The sequence below is a fragment of the Pelodiscus sinensis genome, chromosome 15 (assembly GCF_049634645.1).
Source record: "Pelodiscus sinensis isolate JC-2024 chromosome 15, ASM4963464v1, whole genome shotgun sequence".
NCBI classification, from domain to species: Eukaryota; Metazoa; Chordata; order Testudines; family Trionychidae; genus Pelodiscus; species Pelodiscus sinensis.
Window position 1 is genome coordinate 31,094,736 of NC_134725.1, and position 15,160 is coordinate 31,109,895.

The following is a 15,160-nucleotide window of genomic DNA, read 5'->3' on the forward strand; positions in this document are numbered from 1 at the left end:
TAGAAGAGGAGCTCCTCAATGCTAGCTCACAACCTAAAAGGCCAGGTCAGGGTCTTGCCTTCAAGTACTGCAATCTATTTGTTGCCTTAGAGACCAGTTTATTTATTTAAGAGCACAATAAACAAAAATAACAAAAATATTTAATTCAGAGTATGGTGCTGTTTAGAGACTGACACTAAGCTTTTGGCATGAGCTGCTCTGCTCCAGGCAGGTGGGTTATGGACTCTTGTAGGGAGCACTGGCAGTATCACACTTGGCTCCACAGGGAGTGCTATGAAACAGTCCCCACCTGTGATGAGATGGAATTTTACTTGCAGAAGCTTTGTATGCAAATAAAGCACAAGAACAGACATGATCTTATCATGGCAGCCACACCTGCCTAATAAAATACAGCATGCCATTTGGTTAAAGGAGGAGTCCAGGAGCTGACAAGCCTATATTCTGCCATTATCAGCACGCAATGGCAGGCATGAGATTCATTATGCATATTATGGCTGCTCTGAGAAAGTTCCCTGTAGTGTTGTGGCAGTCCTCTAAGACATCCATCAAGGGGATGGCAGGAAATCTCAGGCAGTATGAATGGCCAGGCATATGCTACAAAGGCATTTGTCTGCAATGGCTGGGTCTGACATTAAGGATCCTATTATGCAACTTGTCCATGTGTGAAATTCCTCTCAAAAAATCAATGAGAATTCCCCACGTAGAGGTGGCTGAACCAACTCCTAAAATCAAATACTACAGGAAGTGTTTGATCCTCGGATTTTGACCCTCGCAGGAGTTTATAATGGTAAGATCTCGGTAAATGAAACCTGACCCTGAAAGGTGCTGGTCATCTGCCATTCCTATCAATTTCAATGGGAGTTGCAGTTACAGTACGTCTCAAGATCAAATGTTTTATTAGGGCCCACAGAATTAAGGGAAGAAAAACATCTAAAAGATCAGTAGTAGTAAATTGAGGATGCTTTTTCCCAAGGAAACAAATATTATAAAAATGGTCCCAGGAAAATTCTCTCAGACTTGGTAAACAGCAGTTTTCATACTTCCTCAAATATATCCTACATTACATATATTCTTGGAGCAAAGGCTTAAGCTCCAACTAGACAAAATGCAGTAGCAGAGAATGCAGTTCACTACGAAGACCTTACCCTGAGACTTCCTCTCAGCACCGGCTCCCCAAAGATTACAGAATGGAGTGACTGATATTCAAAGCTCTCCATGGGACTGGCCTATCTTAGAAATCACTGCTCCCTTACTGCTGTGATTTCTCATAATGGGTGAGTTCCATCAGCATCCAGGGGCTCTCAGGCTCATGAGTGTAGAAGTATTTTCATGGGAGATACTGTAGAACTCATGCCCACAAGAAATAAGAATGTCTGACGGACCCACTGCATACAGAACTGAAAGCAAACCCCATCTTCTTTTGACCCACAATAAGCATCCTAACATATACTCAAATATCTATATATTAATGATGCTATATCTCCTTTAGGCTGCAAAGGAAAGAGAGAGAGACTGTTATGGCTATTTCTAAATACTTGGGAGTCTCTTACACACTGTGTCACACTGAGGGGTAGCCATGTTAGTCTGAATCTGTATAAACAATGAGAAGTCCTGTGGTATCTTATAGACTAATAGATTTATTGGAGCATAAGCTTTCGTGGGCAAAGACCCACTTCGTCTTACACACTGTGGTAACAGGGGCCATAGAATTCCCTAGACAGATAGAGAGGTTTATTGTTCAAGAAGGGATACTTCTACTTGGTATACAATTTTATGTGTTTTTTAAGAAATTCTGTGATATACCTCTTTACAATACTGTGCCAGAATATCATTGAATTTCATCATCATCTGTCTATTGATGGCTTCCCGAGAGCGGATGTGTTTAAAGTTTAGGAGCATGTCAAAAGCAGCTTCTGCTGATCGAAGGGTCTTAAAGGACTCATCAATAAAGTTCTTGGCCTCCTTTTCTATAACCTAGACAAAAGCAGCAAGTAAAGAAACAAAACTGATTATTGATTAGTTTTGCAGAGACAAAGGGAGGAAGGAAGAGTGGCCTATGTGGAAAACAGGTAATGTGCTAACATTAAAGTATAATTTTACTTCTGTTTATTTGACATTTCTTTTATTTTTTAAAAATCAACTGTTGCCTTCTCAATGGCTAAGAAAAATGAGCATGATGGATCTCAATCCAGTTCCTGCAAGGCAAGAGTCCACATCACAATTAGCAGAATTTCATCTGGTATTGTTGCTGGCCTTCTCAGCAGAGAACTGACGGACTAAAGGAGTCCAGGAGTGTGAGCCTGAACAGTAGTGCAGGAATTTTTTAAGAGTAGAGATACTGAAATCCAGCCCTCTAATTCCTAACCATCCATCTCCAACCCCAACATCTGAGACCAGGAACAATGCCCCAGTACGCAGTGCTGGCAGCCAGATCTCGGGCCTGGTGCTGGCAACAAAGCCTACTGGCACGCTGGGGCAGCAGCAGAACCCCTTGTGTGCCGAAGCTGTAACAGAGCCAACTGGCACCAGCGCTGGCAGCTGGGATCGTGGGCACATGGCTGGCAGCAGAGCCAGCCAACACGTTGGGCCAGCAGCTGGAACTGGGCATGTGGAGCCAAAAGCAGAGGCTCCAGCACATGAGGCCAGCAGCTGAGACACCAGGCATAGGCCAAGAGCTCAGGGGTACTGCAAAACACCTTGCAACCCTAGTTCTCACACTGAGAAGCCTAAACTCCCATTTAGGTCATAGGTGAGGTATGTTAGCAGGTGAGGGTCAAGAAGGCAAACTCTGCCACTGCTCAATATGCAAAGAGCTTCAGACCTGCCAGGGCTGTGAATGAGTCAGCACCTTTCACCTACGTTTACATACAAAGTGTAAAGCAAACAAACCAACAAAAATCTTAGCTTTCTCCCAAAACTCCAAATTAAAATGTTTGGCCACGTTTATCTAATTTATATTTTATTTATTTTCAGGCTCATATTTATTTTAAGTTTAAAATGTGAAATTCTAGAAGGAAGACATACTATGTTATAGAAATAACTAGCACAGGATCTGCTACCTACCAGCACTTCTGATTTAAAATCTTCCATAACAAATTTCCACTGAGATGCACATTTGATGCTAAAAGGGTCAAAAGTCAGCACTTCCATAGGACTAATCAGACCATCAACCCTTCGCAATACATCATCAATACGCTTTGGATCTCCAGTGACAGCTTTCAATTCAGGACCAAATATATTGTAGAACTCTTCAATAACCTGTTCATTCCAGAAAACAGAAAAAAAGGTATTATTTTTAACTAGCTTTCTGCCAAAACAATATTTTGTATTATTCTTTTCTTTAATAAATAACTTTTACATAGAGGAAATAAATAATCCTTACATTGACAAACATTTAGTATATTACCATAAAAGACTCCAATCCAATATAAAAACTAGGTGTCCAATATAACAGTTCTTATTGAACCAAAATTCCTGCTGGTAGGAAGACACTGCTAGTTACTACAAAGTTTACATCTTTTCTCTTCCCTCAAGATATACTTTCTGATTAAAAACTCTCATTCACAAACATTTATATTTATTATTAAAAGATTTACCTTACTGTAGAATATGAGTAACCTCTCTTTTCTTCTCTGAGGAGTGTCCCTATGGGTGCTCCACTGCAGATGACTGGAGCACTACCCTGAAAATCTGGAAGAAGGGGCTTTAGACCAGATCGGTGAAATGGCAAAAGGACCGCCATCCCAAACCTAACACACTGTGCAGTGTAAGTATCTATTGCACGCACAGAGTTTTATAAAGTTATGTAGAGGCCCATGTTGCAGCCCTACAAATGTCCATGATGGGCACATTGTGAGAGGCCATTGCTCAACTCACTTCGTAGTGAAACCCCACTGATCTTATAACATATTGTTATACAATTTGTTACTCATTTTTAAAGTCTTAGTTTAGAGATGACCTGCCCTATGGAGTGATCTGTTATGGAAATAAACAGTCTGGAGGAGTGTCTAAACTGCTTTGTTCTCTCCAGGTAAAAGGCAATCAGTCTTCTCCTTGGTGAGGGGCTTAAACTGTAGCTCCCTGGCTTTAAGGGATCTGGAAGACAGCTTCTTACAATGGGGGCAGCTTTTCGGAGAATGCTCCTGACCCAAGAACTGGATGCATTGGGCATGTCCATACGATATTGGGATGGACATCCTGCAAGCCGGGCATCTCTTAAATCCCGGACAGCCTGGCATAACCATTTTACTATTAACTTAGAAAGACTAGGGAAAACAAGGAGAAATAAAAAAAAAAGGAAAAGGGAAGACACCAACAACTAGGGAGAAAAACTATAACACTAATAACCAATTAACTAACTAACACTATCTAAGCAAAGAACTCTGAGAGCTACGGGGTTCCAACCAAGTCTGGAGTGGTTGAGAAAGAAATGAAGGACGGCTGATGGCACATGTTCATCAGCACTTTCACAGCAGAGCGAGCAGTGCCATGTACACATGCCAGCATCCGAGGGGATACTTCCACTAAAAGTTCTGATTATAAGAACAGTGGAGCACCCACAGAGACACTCCTTGAAGAATATTTGATTGTTTTAAAGACGTATAGAGTTATCAATAATGTAAACCTATTACAATATATCTTTTCCAGACAGTGCTCTGATCCTGAGAAGACTTAAGCAAATGCTTAACTACACACACACATACAGTCCTAGCCATTGCCTCAAATTAAGACCATTCAGAAATTTCTGAAAGGTTTAAGTGAAATTTTGGATAATTATTCCTCTAATGTCTGTGAATTTATTTTTAGAACAGCATATTTATTCTTCAGTGTTAAAAGCACACATTTAAAATACAAGCCCTTTTTAAATACTTAAATTATTTTAATGATAATACAATAATGAATACTTTTAGTAATGAATCATACTATTCATTTCCAAATAAAGAGACCAATTTGGATTAACATCAGTATCCGTTTCTGGTCCTGCAGAGATTGACCATAAACCGCATCAAGGGAGGTTTAGGCTGGATATTAGAAAAAACTTCCTAACTGTCAGGGTGGTTAAACGCTGGAATAAATCGCCTAGGGAGGTTGTGGAGATATTTAAGCGCAGGTTGGATAGACATCTATAAGGGATTATATGGACCGTACTTGGTCCTGCCATGAGGGCAGGGGACTGGACTTGATGATCTCTCACAGATTTTTCAAGTTCTATTATTCTATGATTTCTATAACGGATACTGGTCAGCAGCCCTGTATGCCCTCACAATCCTATAGAAACCAATGAGACTGCAGGCATCAAAACCTATCCATTTGGATTCCACTGAAGACTCAGATTGATAATTATTAAATCCTCATAATTGTATTTATTTTGAACTTCCTTCTCCAGTTTGATCCTTTTCCTCTGATTTACGTGACCCACACTGAGGTCTAAGACAATGATATTCCAAGATCAGATAATAAGTACTCAAGTAGGAAGAAACCACCCTTCTCTGTAGCCTATGTATATTAGAAAAAGTGCACAGAGTCCTGTTGGAGGCAGGAGATCTCCATTTCTACAGTATTACGTAGAATCTGCCAGGTGAGCCCATTAGCAAATTTCTTAAAGGTCACTAATATCTCATTCAATTCAGCAAATACACTACAGTGCAAAACTATCTCTCACAGCTGGGGGATATCTAGATATATAATCCTTCTATGTAAGACCACACACATTGCTACCTGCACAATATCATATAGATCTTGACATATTGAAGTCATATAATCTGTTTTTTCAAATAGACGTTTTCGGTCAAATTCCCATCGTTGCTCTCTTCCCGAGGCTTCAATTTGGGCACGAGTATCAAAATAGGATTTTTTCCATATTTCAAGAGTGCCTTTGGCTTCCACCAATTTAGTTTTTGTAATGCTTCTATCTTCTCTGTCAAACAAAATGAAGCAGTTAGAAGACTGATAACACCCATTAAAGGTTTAATATGAAGTTACACTTTCATTGAGCTAGAATATCTTGGTTCAATAAAGTCTTCTATTTTAATTATATCTAGTTAAAACTGAAAATTTCACACTACTATCTCGCCCTCAAGAGCATTATATGACACAGGTTTTTGAAAAGTTCAAAAGGAAGAAAAATTTCAGGGCTGATTCTGATAGCCTTACATCATATTTGTATAACTGGAACTCCACTGATTTCAATAAAGGTACTATAACAGTCCATATCAAAAGACAAACCATATTCCCATCTTTAAAGCTTCTTCAATAATATATGAGAGTATATATAGTGAACTTCTCATTTACCTTTAAATTTGCTAAATATAAGCTAAGTTCCTGAAAATACGCAAAACACGCTTGATAAGATTGGCATCTATCATGCTTACTGTAAGATGATCAAAGCTATTAACACTTATAACCTAGTTAAATTAGAATCTACTGCTTACTTAAACAAAGTACGTAAATCCACAACTTTGCAGATTCTTGCTGTAATTTCCCATGCAATTCTTTCCATGAGGGGAATCATCCGCTCATCCTTGTTGTAATGCCGTGAGATAATCCACACCATTCTTAATGCATTCATCATTGAAGGAATTGTATCCAAGACAATGTTAAAGCCAGTTCCATGAGTTAAATTCTTTTAAACAGAGGATAAATATTGTGAATAAAATTTCCATGAAAAAACATACCTATTGTATTAACTGCGTCTAGATTGGGCTGCGTCTAGATTGGCATGATTTTCCAGAAATGCTTTTAACGGAAAAGTTTTCCGTTAAAAGCATTTTCGGAACAGAGCATCTAGATTGGCATGGATGCTTTTCCGCAAAAGCACTTTTTGCAGCAAAGCGCGTCGAGATTGGCACGGACGCTTTTCCGCAAAAAAGCCCCGATCACCATTTTCGTGATCAGGGCTTTTTTGCGGAAAACAAATCTCAGCTGTCTACACTGGCCCTTTCGCGCAAAAGCTTTGCGCAAAAGGGACTTTTGCCTAAACAGGAGCAGAATAGTATTTCCACAAGAAGCACTCATTTCCTATAGTAGGAAGTCAGTGCTTTTGCGGAAATTCAAGCAGCCAGTGTAGACAGCTGGCAAGTTTTTCTGGAAAAGCGGCTGATTTTCCGGAAAAACTGGCCAGTCTAGACACAGCCATGGTCTCAAAAGAATTTATGAGACAAAGTTAGTCTCATACATCCAAATCTAGAAAGTCTACATGTCAGTAACTTTAAAATTACTTCATGTGTTTAAGTGTCTGTAGAACTGGACCCACAGACATGAATATTCAGGTTCTGTTAATTTGTTGTCTCATTAAAATTTTAGTTTCTATGAAAGATGGGCAATATTGCCCAAATCTGCTTCTGAATCCTTGAAAGAGTCCTTCACTGGGAGGTTCATAAGTGTGTTCAACACCAGAAGATGGTGCCAAAATGGAGCAAAGAGAAATCTTTGGTTGTGTTTATTTACTCATTACCCTTGTTAAGTGACTCTCCCAGCGCTGTGGTATTACTATACCACAGCATTTCCTATCAAAGTGACTAAAACCTAGGACCTAATTCTTCTTTCAAATACTATCACAGGTGCTGGAACTAGGGATGTGGGGGGTGCTGCAGCATCCTCTGGCTTTAAGTTGTTTCCATTCTACACAGGGTTTCCAGTCTGGTACAACAGCTCTCAGTATCCCTACTATAAAAATTGTTCTAGCACCCCACGATACTACAGTAATAGAGATGTAGTCGTGTTAGTCTGGTCTAGCTGAAACAAAAGAAAGGATTATGCAGCACTTTAAAGACTAACAAGATGGTTGTTAGTCTTTAAAGTGCTACATAGTCCTTTCTTTTGTTTCCCCAGGATACTATGTGCAATTAGAACTCCCATTCACGGGCAATTAGAACTCCCATCTGGTCTGTAAGGCAAAAAGAGACTCAGCCTATCCAAAGCTGGAGTCATACTGGCCAGCCTCACCCCTCCCAGCCTCCAACTGCCATGTGGGGTTGCTGTGGAATGTTTAGTGGGGATCAGGTATGTTCCAGAAGCCCTCCCCTGAACCTGCATGGAACAGATACAAGGCTTGAATTACAGTCACATAGGCTCTCCCTGATGCTGTAGCAGCCTGCAATTACATTAATTTCTCCAGTTACTGGAGGATTGCTAGCCCTGCTCTGCAGTGACCACCCCACCCAGCCTGCTGCATGCCTGCTGCTGCTGCTTCTTGCTTGCCAGTTTCTTCTCCTGATCAGCCTCTGATCCACTCCAGCACCCCCGCCCTGAACCTTGGCACAGGGTAGGCAAGGTGGGCTTCCTCCTTGATGTTCCCCCTTCTCCTCCTTTGCACTCTCTCTGCTCAGTTGGTTCCCCACTTTTGCTAGTGGGTGAAGTGGTGATGGGTTTGATTTCACTTTTCCAGAACAGTTGCTACTGAGCCTGCTGGTAGGGGCTCTTCTCCCCTTGCCCTCTCCCCACACATGCTCCCCATAGTCCCTCCCTCTCGCTAGTATGTGGAGTAGTGGGGGCCCAACAAGCCCTGCAGAGATAGCTGCTCAATCTCCTCCCCTTCTTGTCCTCTCTCCACATGCTTCCTGTATTCTGTGTCCTGCAGTGCAGTGCACAGGGTGGGGAGTGGAGGGGTGGGAATGAGAGAAGTGGGAGGACATAGGGGGAAGAGGCAGTGGAGAAGGAATGGAGAGTGAGGAGAATGAAAAGAGGGGATGGAGAAAAAAAAGGGGATGAAGAATCGGGGGGAGGGGCAGAAGTCTCACATGCAGTGTCCCCTCAGCAGCAGCTGGGGCTCCCTAGCAAGCCCATCTAATCCTCACTCTGACAAGCCCTGCTCCCCTACACTTGGACTCATCCAACAAGCTCCCCACACTCTGACCCCCATGCAAATGAGCCCTAGCAAGCTGCACCTGGATACCCTACATTATCACTTCCCCAGCTCTTGGACTCCATACCAAGCCCTACCTCCCCCAACTTCTCCACTGAGCTCAACCAGAATCCCATTGCCCCTATACCTGAACCCCCAATGAGCCCCTGTGCATCAAGATTGCCCACAGAGGTACCCACACCCAGACTGCCCCACACCCAGATCCTCCCACAATAACCCCCTCCATAGCTCATGTTGAGCTGAGCCTGTACAGCCACACCTGATACTCCTGGCATAGAGGGGCAGGGCCAGCCCTTACACTGTGTTAGCATCAGGTACAGCCTCACTGTGGAGTTCCTGTATTAGGGGAGGCTGAGGTTTCAGGTGATCTCCCCACCTCAATGCAGCCAGTGGTTTGTGCTCCCCCCTCTGCTAGAATTGTGAAGATCAGGGGTTTTCTTGATGGCCTTCCTGTCACAGATTTCCAGCATGACATTGGGCCCATCATTAAAGGTTTGGTGTCACGGAAAGTTTTTCTACTGATTTAAAAAAAAAAAAAAAAAAGCAGATAAGGAACATAATTATCCTGTATCTCAGTTTCTTCATCTGAAAAAGGGAAGCTAATGCTTGCCTGTCTCACAGGAGTTTGTGTAAATTCATTGGTTTTAGTTAGGTATTTTGATGTCATCAGATGGAAAGTGCTGAGAAGAGCAGTTTTGCAACGTGTTTTTTACAATTTCAAAATCTTTCTGCTTTATTCATGCAGTAGCCACAGCTCCTGAACTACAGAATTTCCATTTGGGACTTTACATCCTCCTACCATTGTGTGATGCCAGAACAATTTGCCAAAAGAGGCCTGGGTAGTGAGATCAGTGCCCCACCCAGCATCATCACTTTACAAAGGGCTGGCTAGTCAAAGATGCAGGTAGACCAGCCAGCTTTATGCTGCTTATGTGCTGCAGGTAGGGCTGGATCATTTGTGACAGCAGGTACTCTGTGCTTGCCTGTTAAGTGGGAATGGGCAGAACAAGATATGGCCAGGAGGCATGGCTCCTCCTCCACATGGGCCAGAAGAGTCCTTCAGAGCTTCCTACAGGTAAGCAGTGGCCTGAGCCAGAGCAATATGTGTTTTTTTAACTTGTTCAAATTTCTATGATGGTCAGAGCAGGGGGAGCACTTGGTTGGGAAGGACAGTGATCTTGAGTAGTGGGAGCCTGAGGAGAAAGGGGTGTGGAGGGAAGAAAGAGGGAGACAGAGGTGGCAAGAAAGAGAGAAGTTACTGGTAGGATAGGTCTCAACTCTTAAGTGGTTGGGAGATTATGTTTGCCTGGTGAGAACAGGGCAGGGGATTGGATTCCTTCACCCTGGGGGATATTTGATCTAACAATTTAATACATAAAGCTGTCACCATCATGCTGCCTCAGTGGGACATTTTACTTTCTTGGTTCTGTGAGCTGAATGGGTCCTGTTCATACAATACTAGGACTGGAAGGGACCTTGAGACATTTATCTAACCTATTCTTAAATATCTCCAGAGATGGGGATTCCACAACCTCCCTGGGCAATTTATTTCAGTGTTTGACCACCCTGACAGTTAAGAACTTTTTCCTAATGTCCAACCTAAACCTCCCTTGCTGCAGTTTAAGCCCAAGATGAACAAGTTTTCTCCCTCCTCCTTGTGATACCCTTTTAGATGTCTGAAAACTGCTATCATGTCCCCCCTCAATCTTCTCTTTTCTAAACTAAACAAAACCCTGTTGTTGTTAAAGCAGCAGCCAGCCTGTATTTTACTGACACATCCTTTTGTAATTCTTATTCATTGTCTGAGATGCTTACTGCTGTTGAAACAATCAACACAGGAAGCCCTTAAAACTTGTTTGTGTGAAGAGTGAAAATGAGGTGGCAACTTTTACAGTCTGATTCTAGTCATTTTCTTCCTGTTAGGGAGCAAATGCCAGCTGAGGCATTTGGCACCTTGTTTGAATGTATGAAGAAAGGACAGTGATTTCTCAGCTTTAACTTGTGCTTTCCATTCTGTGTTCCCCCAGGATCAATGAGAGGAGTTTAGAGCATTTGCAAACTACCTGTATGTCAGCTATAAGGGTATATAATAAACCTGTGACTGACATTTCTTATTCCCAAGTTTAGTGCTGTTAATTAGGTGCCTTCTGCGGGTCTAGCACATGGTACAAAACATGCTCCATTTTGTTGAGAAAGAAATTGCAGAAAAGTGGAGGTTTTTTCCAGAAATAATTTACTTGGGCTCTGAGATTTGACTGGATGGGGATAAGCACATAGTGAGCAGAGACATAGGATGTGTAAGGTAGAGAAGACAGAGACAGTGGGAAGGGGACAGGTGGGTGGGGCCTGGGCTGGGAAGCTACTGCCTCCCCAAGAGAAAGCTTCACCAACTGCCCATGCTCCCATTAAAATGGTTTTCAAAACTGGAATGTGAAATAGCCCACATTCCTTCAAAGTCTAGTGGACACAAAATGAATGAGAGTTGGCATGTAGTAGATGACTCAGCCAAGATCTTAGGATCCTGATCCAACTCCCATTGTCAAGGAGAGGTAAATCCGGCATTAATTCAGTAAACTTGTACAATTTCCTAAAAAGATTACAAATCATTTATCTATGAGATGGAATACACTCTCCTCTCTGTTGACCACTACAATCCAAACAACTTTTCACTTAGGAAGAGAAGGTAAACACACATTTTTTTTCTTTATTACTATCTAAGCCAATCACGGTACATTATTATTACTGATAAAAGAATGAGAGGGAAAATGAAAAGAACAACTGGGGGTAAATCAAAAGAAAGATATGACTGAATTAAACACTGGCAAATCTTTCCAAAGTATCATTAGATAAACAAACCTTCAAATGGCGCTCCAGCGTTGAAAGAAACCTAACATTATCTACAGCTTCCACATGGTGCCTGCTAAGATCAGTTATGACTATCTGCAAATTTTCAAGAAGTCCAGATTCAGATTCCTTTAGTATTGCTAATACTTTTTTCACTAATGGGAGCTTTATCTGTTCAGTGAGAGCACTTAAGGTAGCATTTCTTTCACGCCACAGATCAATTTCAGCTAGTGGGCCATTACCCTGAAAATGAGAGGTCAAAGAAAAGGCATTAGAATTCTCTTTATGACTGGGGGAAATTATAACATGGTGTGACGGCGCGTCGGGATTTTCCCATCTCCTGCACCCCCGAATTGGCATGAACAGACTTCACCAGCCAGTAGAATGGAGGTTGTTTATTGTTCCTCCAACACAGTGCAGCACAGATGTAATCTGGTTACAGGAACTGGGGCTAAGAGGCCTCAGTGCCCCCCTTGAGAAAGGGGAGTCCCAGCCCTCCTCCCAAGCTCCTTCTTCCCTGCGTTCCAGCCAGGAACTAACCCCCCCTCTTTCAGCCCTGCCCACAGCCAGGGCAGCATTCCACCTCCCTTTGTTTCTCCCCATGGGGGGCCGCAGGTCAGACATGTTTTTGAGTCACCTTTGCATAATGAGGTTTTCCCTGCTGGGTCTTGCTCCAGACAGCAGAGGTCACCACAGCCCAGCAAGTACCCCCACTACGTCACACATGGTAACATTTCTTAAGCTTTTATGTGCAACATATTCAGTGCACTAAACAAGGCTACATCAATAAAGGTATCTATATGGTTACACATACATAATACGACCATAAAATATTTCTACAACATTGAGGAAGAAATGTTTGCCATTTAGGCTTCAATCATCAGGTTGAATCTCTTTAGTCCAGCACTGTCTGGTCCAGCATAATTTCAGTAAGCCGGATATACACTTATCATGCGTGTGGCCAAGTTTCCCACAGTCCCAGAAAGTTTATTTATAGTCGCCAGTCTTGGCTCTCAGTGTTCTGTGCTGTTGTTTAGCGCTAATATAATCTAGCTAAATGTCTTCTAAGAGCCCAGTAAGTAGTAGAAGTATTGGTAATGGTGCTAGACAATACTGACCTATAGTTTGGCAAATTCTCTGGTTTGGCATTGGTTAGATCCTGAGGGTGCTGGATTAGAGAAGTTCAATTTGTACAAGCAGACCCCTGAAGTGGGGTCTGTCATACAGAACTATTTTCAGGAATGGGTCGTTAGGACACAACTCTGCAAACACTTCTGCATATGAATAACTTTATAGATATGAGTAGTCAGGTTGCTTTTAATGGGATCACTCATTTCCATAAATGAGTGTGAAACTATTTGCAGAATTAGGTTCTTACAGTGGAGTTTTTGAATATTCATGAAGATTTCAGGGATAAGTAAGTGCTAAATTAGAACAAAATGTCACTGCTGTTTTTAACATTATATAATGTTTGCCACATTGATTTGTCTAATAGGGAGACCATTAACAATGATAATTTTTAAAATGTACACTCCCTTATCCAAGTTTATATTGCTGAAGATTTAGAAGCTGAAGATAAAGAATTTCTTCTTTTTTTTTTTTCTAACTCATTTCTGGCAAATACAAAATGTACAATAAGAGTACTAAGAAAAGAATCTGGGAGGTATAGCAGATCACAAGTAGAATGAATTGAAAACTGAAAATTAAACTGAACACTGAAATAGCTAATATCATGCTAAGGTGTATTAATAGGTGTTCTGTATGTGAGTCATTATACTCTACACAGCAGAAGTGAATAATGTATCCAGATTTGGGCACCACATTTTAAGGAAGATGTGGACAATTAGAGAGTTTAAAGTAGAGCAACTAAAATGTTAAGAGGTTTAGAAAACCTTTTTTATGAAGATACCTCCCCCCCCCCAAAAAAAGGGCAAATTTAATCTTGAGAAAAAAAAAAAGACTGAAGGAAAACCTGAAAACAAATCTTCAAATATGCTAAGGAATGTTATAAAGAGGATCGTGATCAACTTTTAACCATGCCTACCAAAGAAGACGTAATCAGCTTAATCTGCTGCAAGGGAGATTTAGACTAGGTATTAGAAAAAGCTTTCTAGGGTCTGGTCTACACTAGAACGTCACATCAAATTTAGCCACATATGGTCAATTTTCTAAGTAATGCACCCACACTATCAAGCCTGCTGTGCCGCCCATAGGGGCCGCTGTAGTTGATTAGTATTACTTCTGAAAAGCAGTACTGAATTCTAGACATTGCATGGTTGAATTTATGATAGCGTAGACACAGTACTGGGCGAAAGTCAAGACTATTGGCATTCGGGAGCCCTACCACATTTCACCGCTCTGACCACAACCTGCACCACTACTGCTCTCCTGATGAGCTCAAAAAGCCCCAGGTAAATCAGTATGGCATTTCCCATGAACCCAGTGTGGCAAGCCCATTCAGAGTAGTGTTTCTTAAGCAGTGGTACAAGTACCCTTAGGGGTACTCGAAATAAGTCTGGGGGGGGGGTATGTCAACACAACTGAAATTTGGAAAAAACTGAATTTTTGTTTTAAGTTTTACAGAGAGTTTTATTGTTTTTGTACTTTTTATACCAAAACATTTCATCGCCCACCTGGCTACGATTAAGTTGTTTAAAAAAATGTGTGTTACACTTGTTTTTTATACCATTGCATCTGAAAACTGTAGGTACTGGGGTACTTACAATTTTTTTTTAAAGGGGGTACTTTATTAAAAAAAAAAAGGTTGTGAAACACTGATTTGGAGTGAGCAGCACATCGTGGCACACATGGAGATGACTTCGAACTATCCTACTAACACTGCAATGAGTGTGAATACTTCTGCTCCCACAGGCTCCAGTTCCCAGGGGCACAGAAGAGTGCTAGCATGGAGTGTCCAGGAGATCTTGGACCTCAATGAGGCATGAGGAGTTGATTCCTTCCTCTCCAAGTTCCAAATCAACAAGAGGAATGCCAACAGTTATGGCAAGATGGCAGGTTGTCTGGGGGGCTAAAGGACATTCCAGGGATGCCCAGTAACATCAAGTAAAAATCAAGGAACTGAGGCACTCCTACCATAAGGTGAAGGAGGTGAGCAGATGTTCTGAGGGAGCACCTCACATGTATAGCTATTACAAGCAATTGGCATGATTTTGGGGGAGTGCCCAGCCAGCTTTCCAGCGTGATCATGGAGTCTGGCCAAGACTCGTCTGGTGTCAGTATGCCAGAGAAAGAGAAAGAGATGAGCCAGCCAGCAATCCCTAAGAGCCACAAACTGGTCATGATGTTGGAGCCAGTCCCATTCTTCTAAGATATCTCCCAGTCCAGCACCGAACCCGGGGAAGGTACTTCCAGTGAATTCACAAACTTTTTCTAACTACAGGTAGGGTAAGGCAATGGGCTGTGAGGTGCAGTGCACCTTTCTCTGCCTACAGA

At 41.9% G+C, this 15,160-nt stretch overlaps 1 protein-coding gene across 4 annotated transcripts in view; it reads right to left on the bottom strand.

Annotated features, from left to right (window-relative positions):
- DNAH10 (dynein axonemal heavy chain 10) overlaps positions 1 to 15,160 on the bottom strand; it is a 201,463-nt gene that overhangs the window by 168,188 nt on the left and 18,115 nt on the right. For all 4 annotated transcript variants that reach the window (XR_012896005.1, XR_012896006.1, XM_075898516.1 and 1 more), the window contains 5 exons: positions 11,720 to 11,950; positions 6,432 to 6,622; positions 5,719 to 5,917; positions 3,064 to 3,258; positions 1,804 to 1,974 (listed from right to left, as the gene is read on the bottom strand). Coding sequence is in view for 2 of the 4 variants with exons in the window: in XM_075898516.1 (XP_075754631.1) it covers positions 1,804 to 1,974; positions 3,064 to 3,258; positions 5,719 to 5,917; positions 6,432 to 6,622; positions 11,720 to 11,950 (987 nt within the window). In the remaining 2 variants the exon portion in view is untranslated. The remainder of the gene's footprint in view (positions 1 to 1,803; positions 1,975 to 3,063; positions 3,259 to 5,718; positions 5,918 to 6,431; positions 6,623 to 11,719; positions 11,951 to 15,160) is intronic.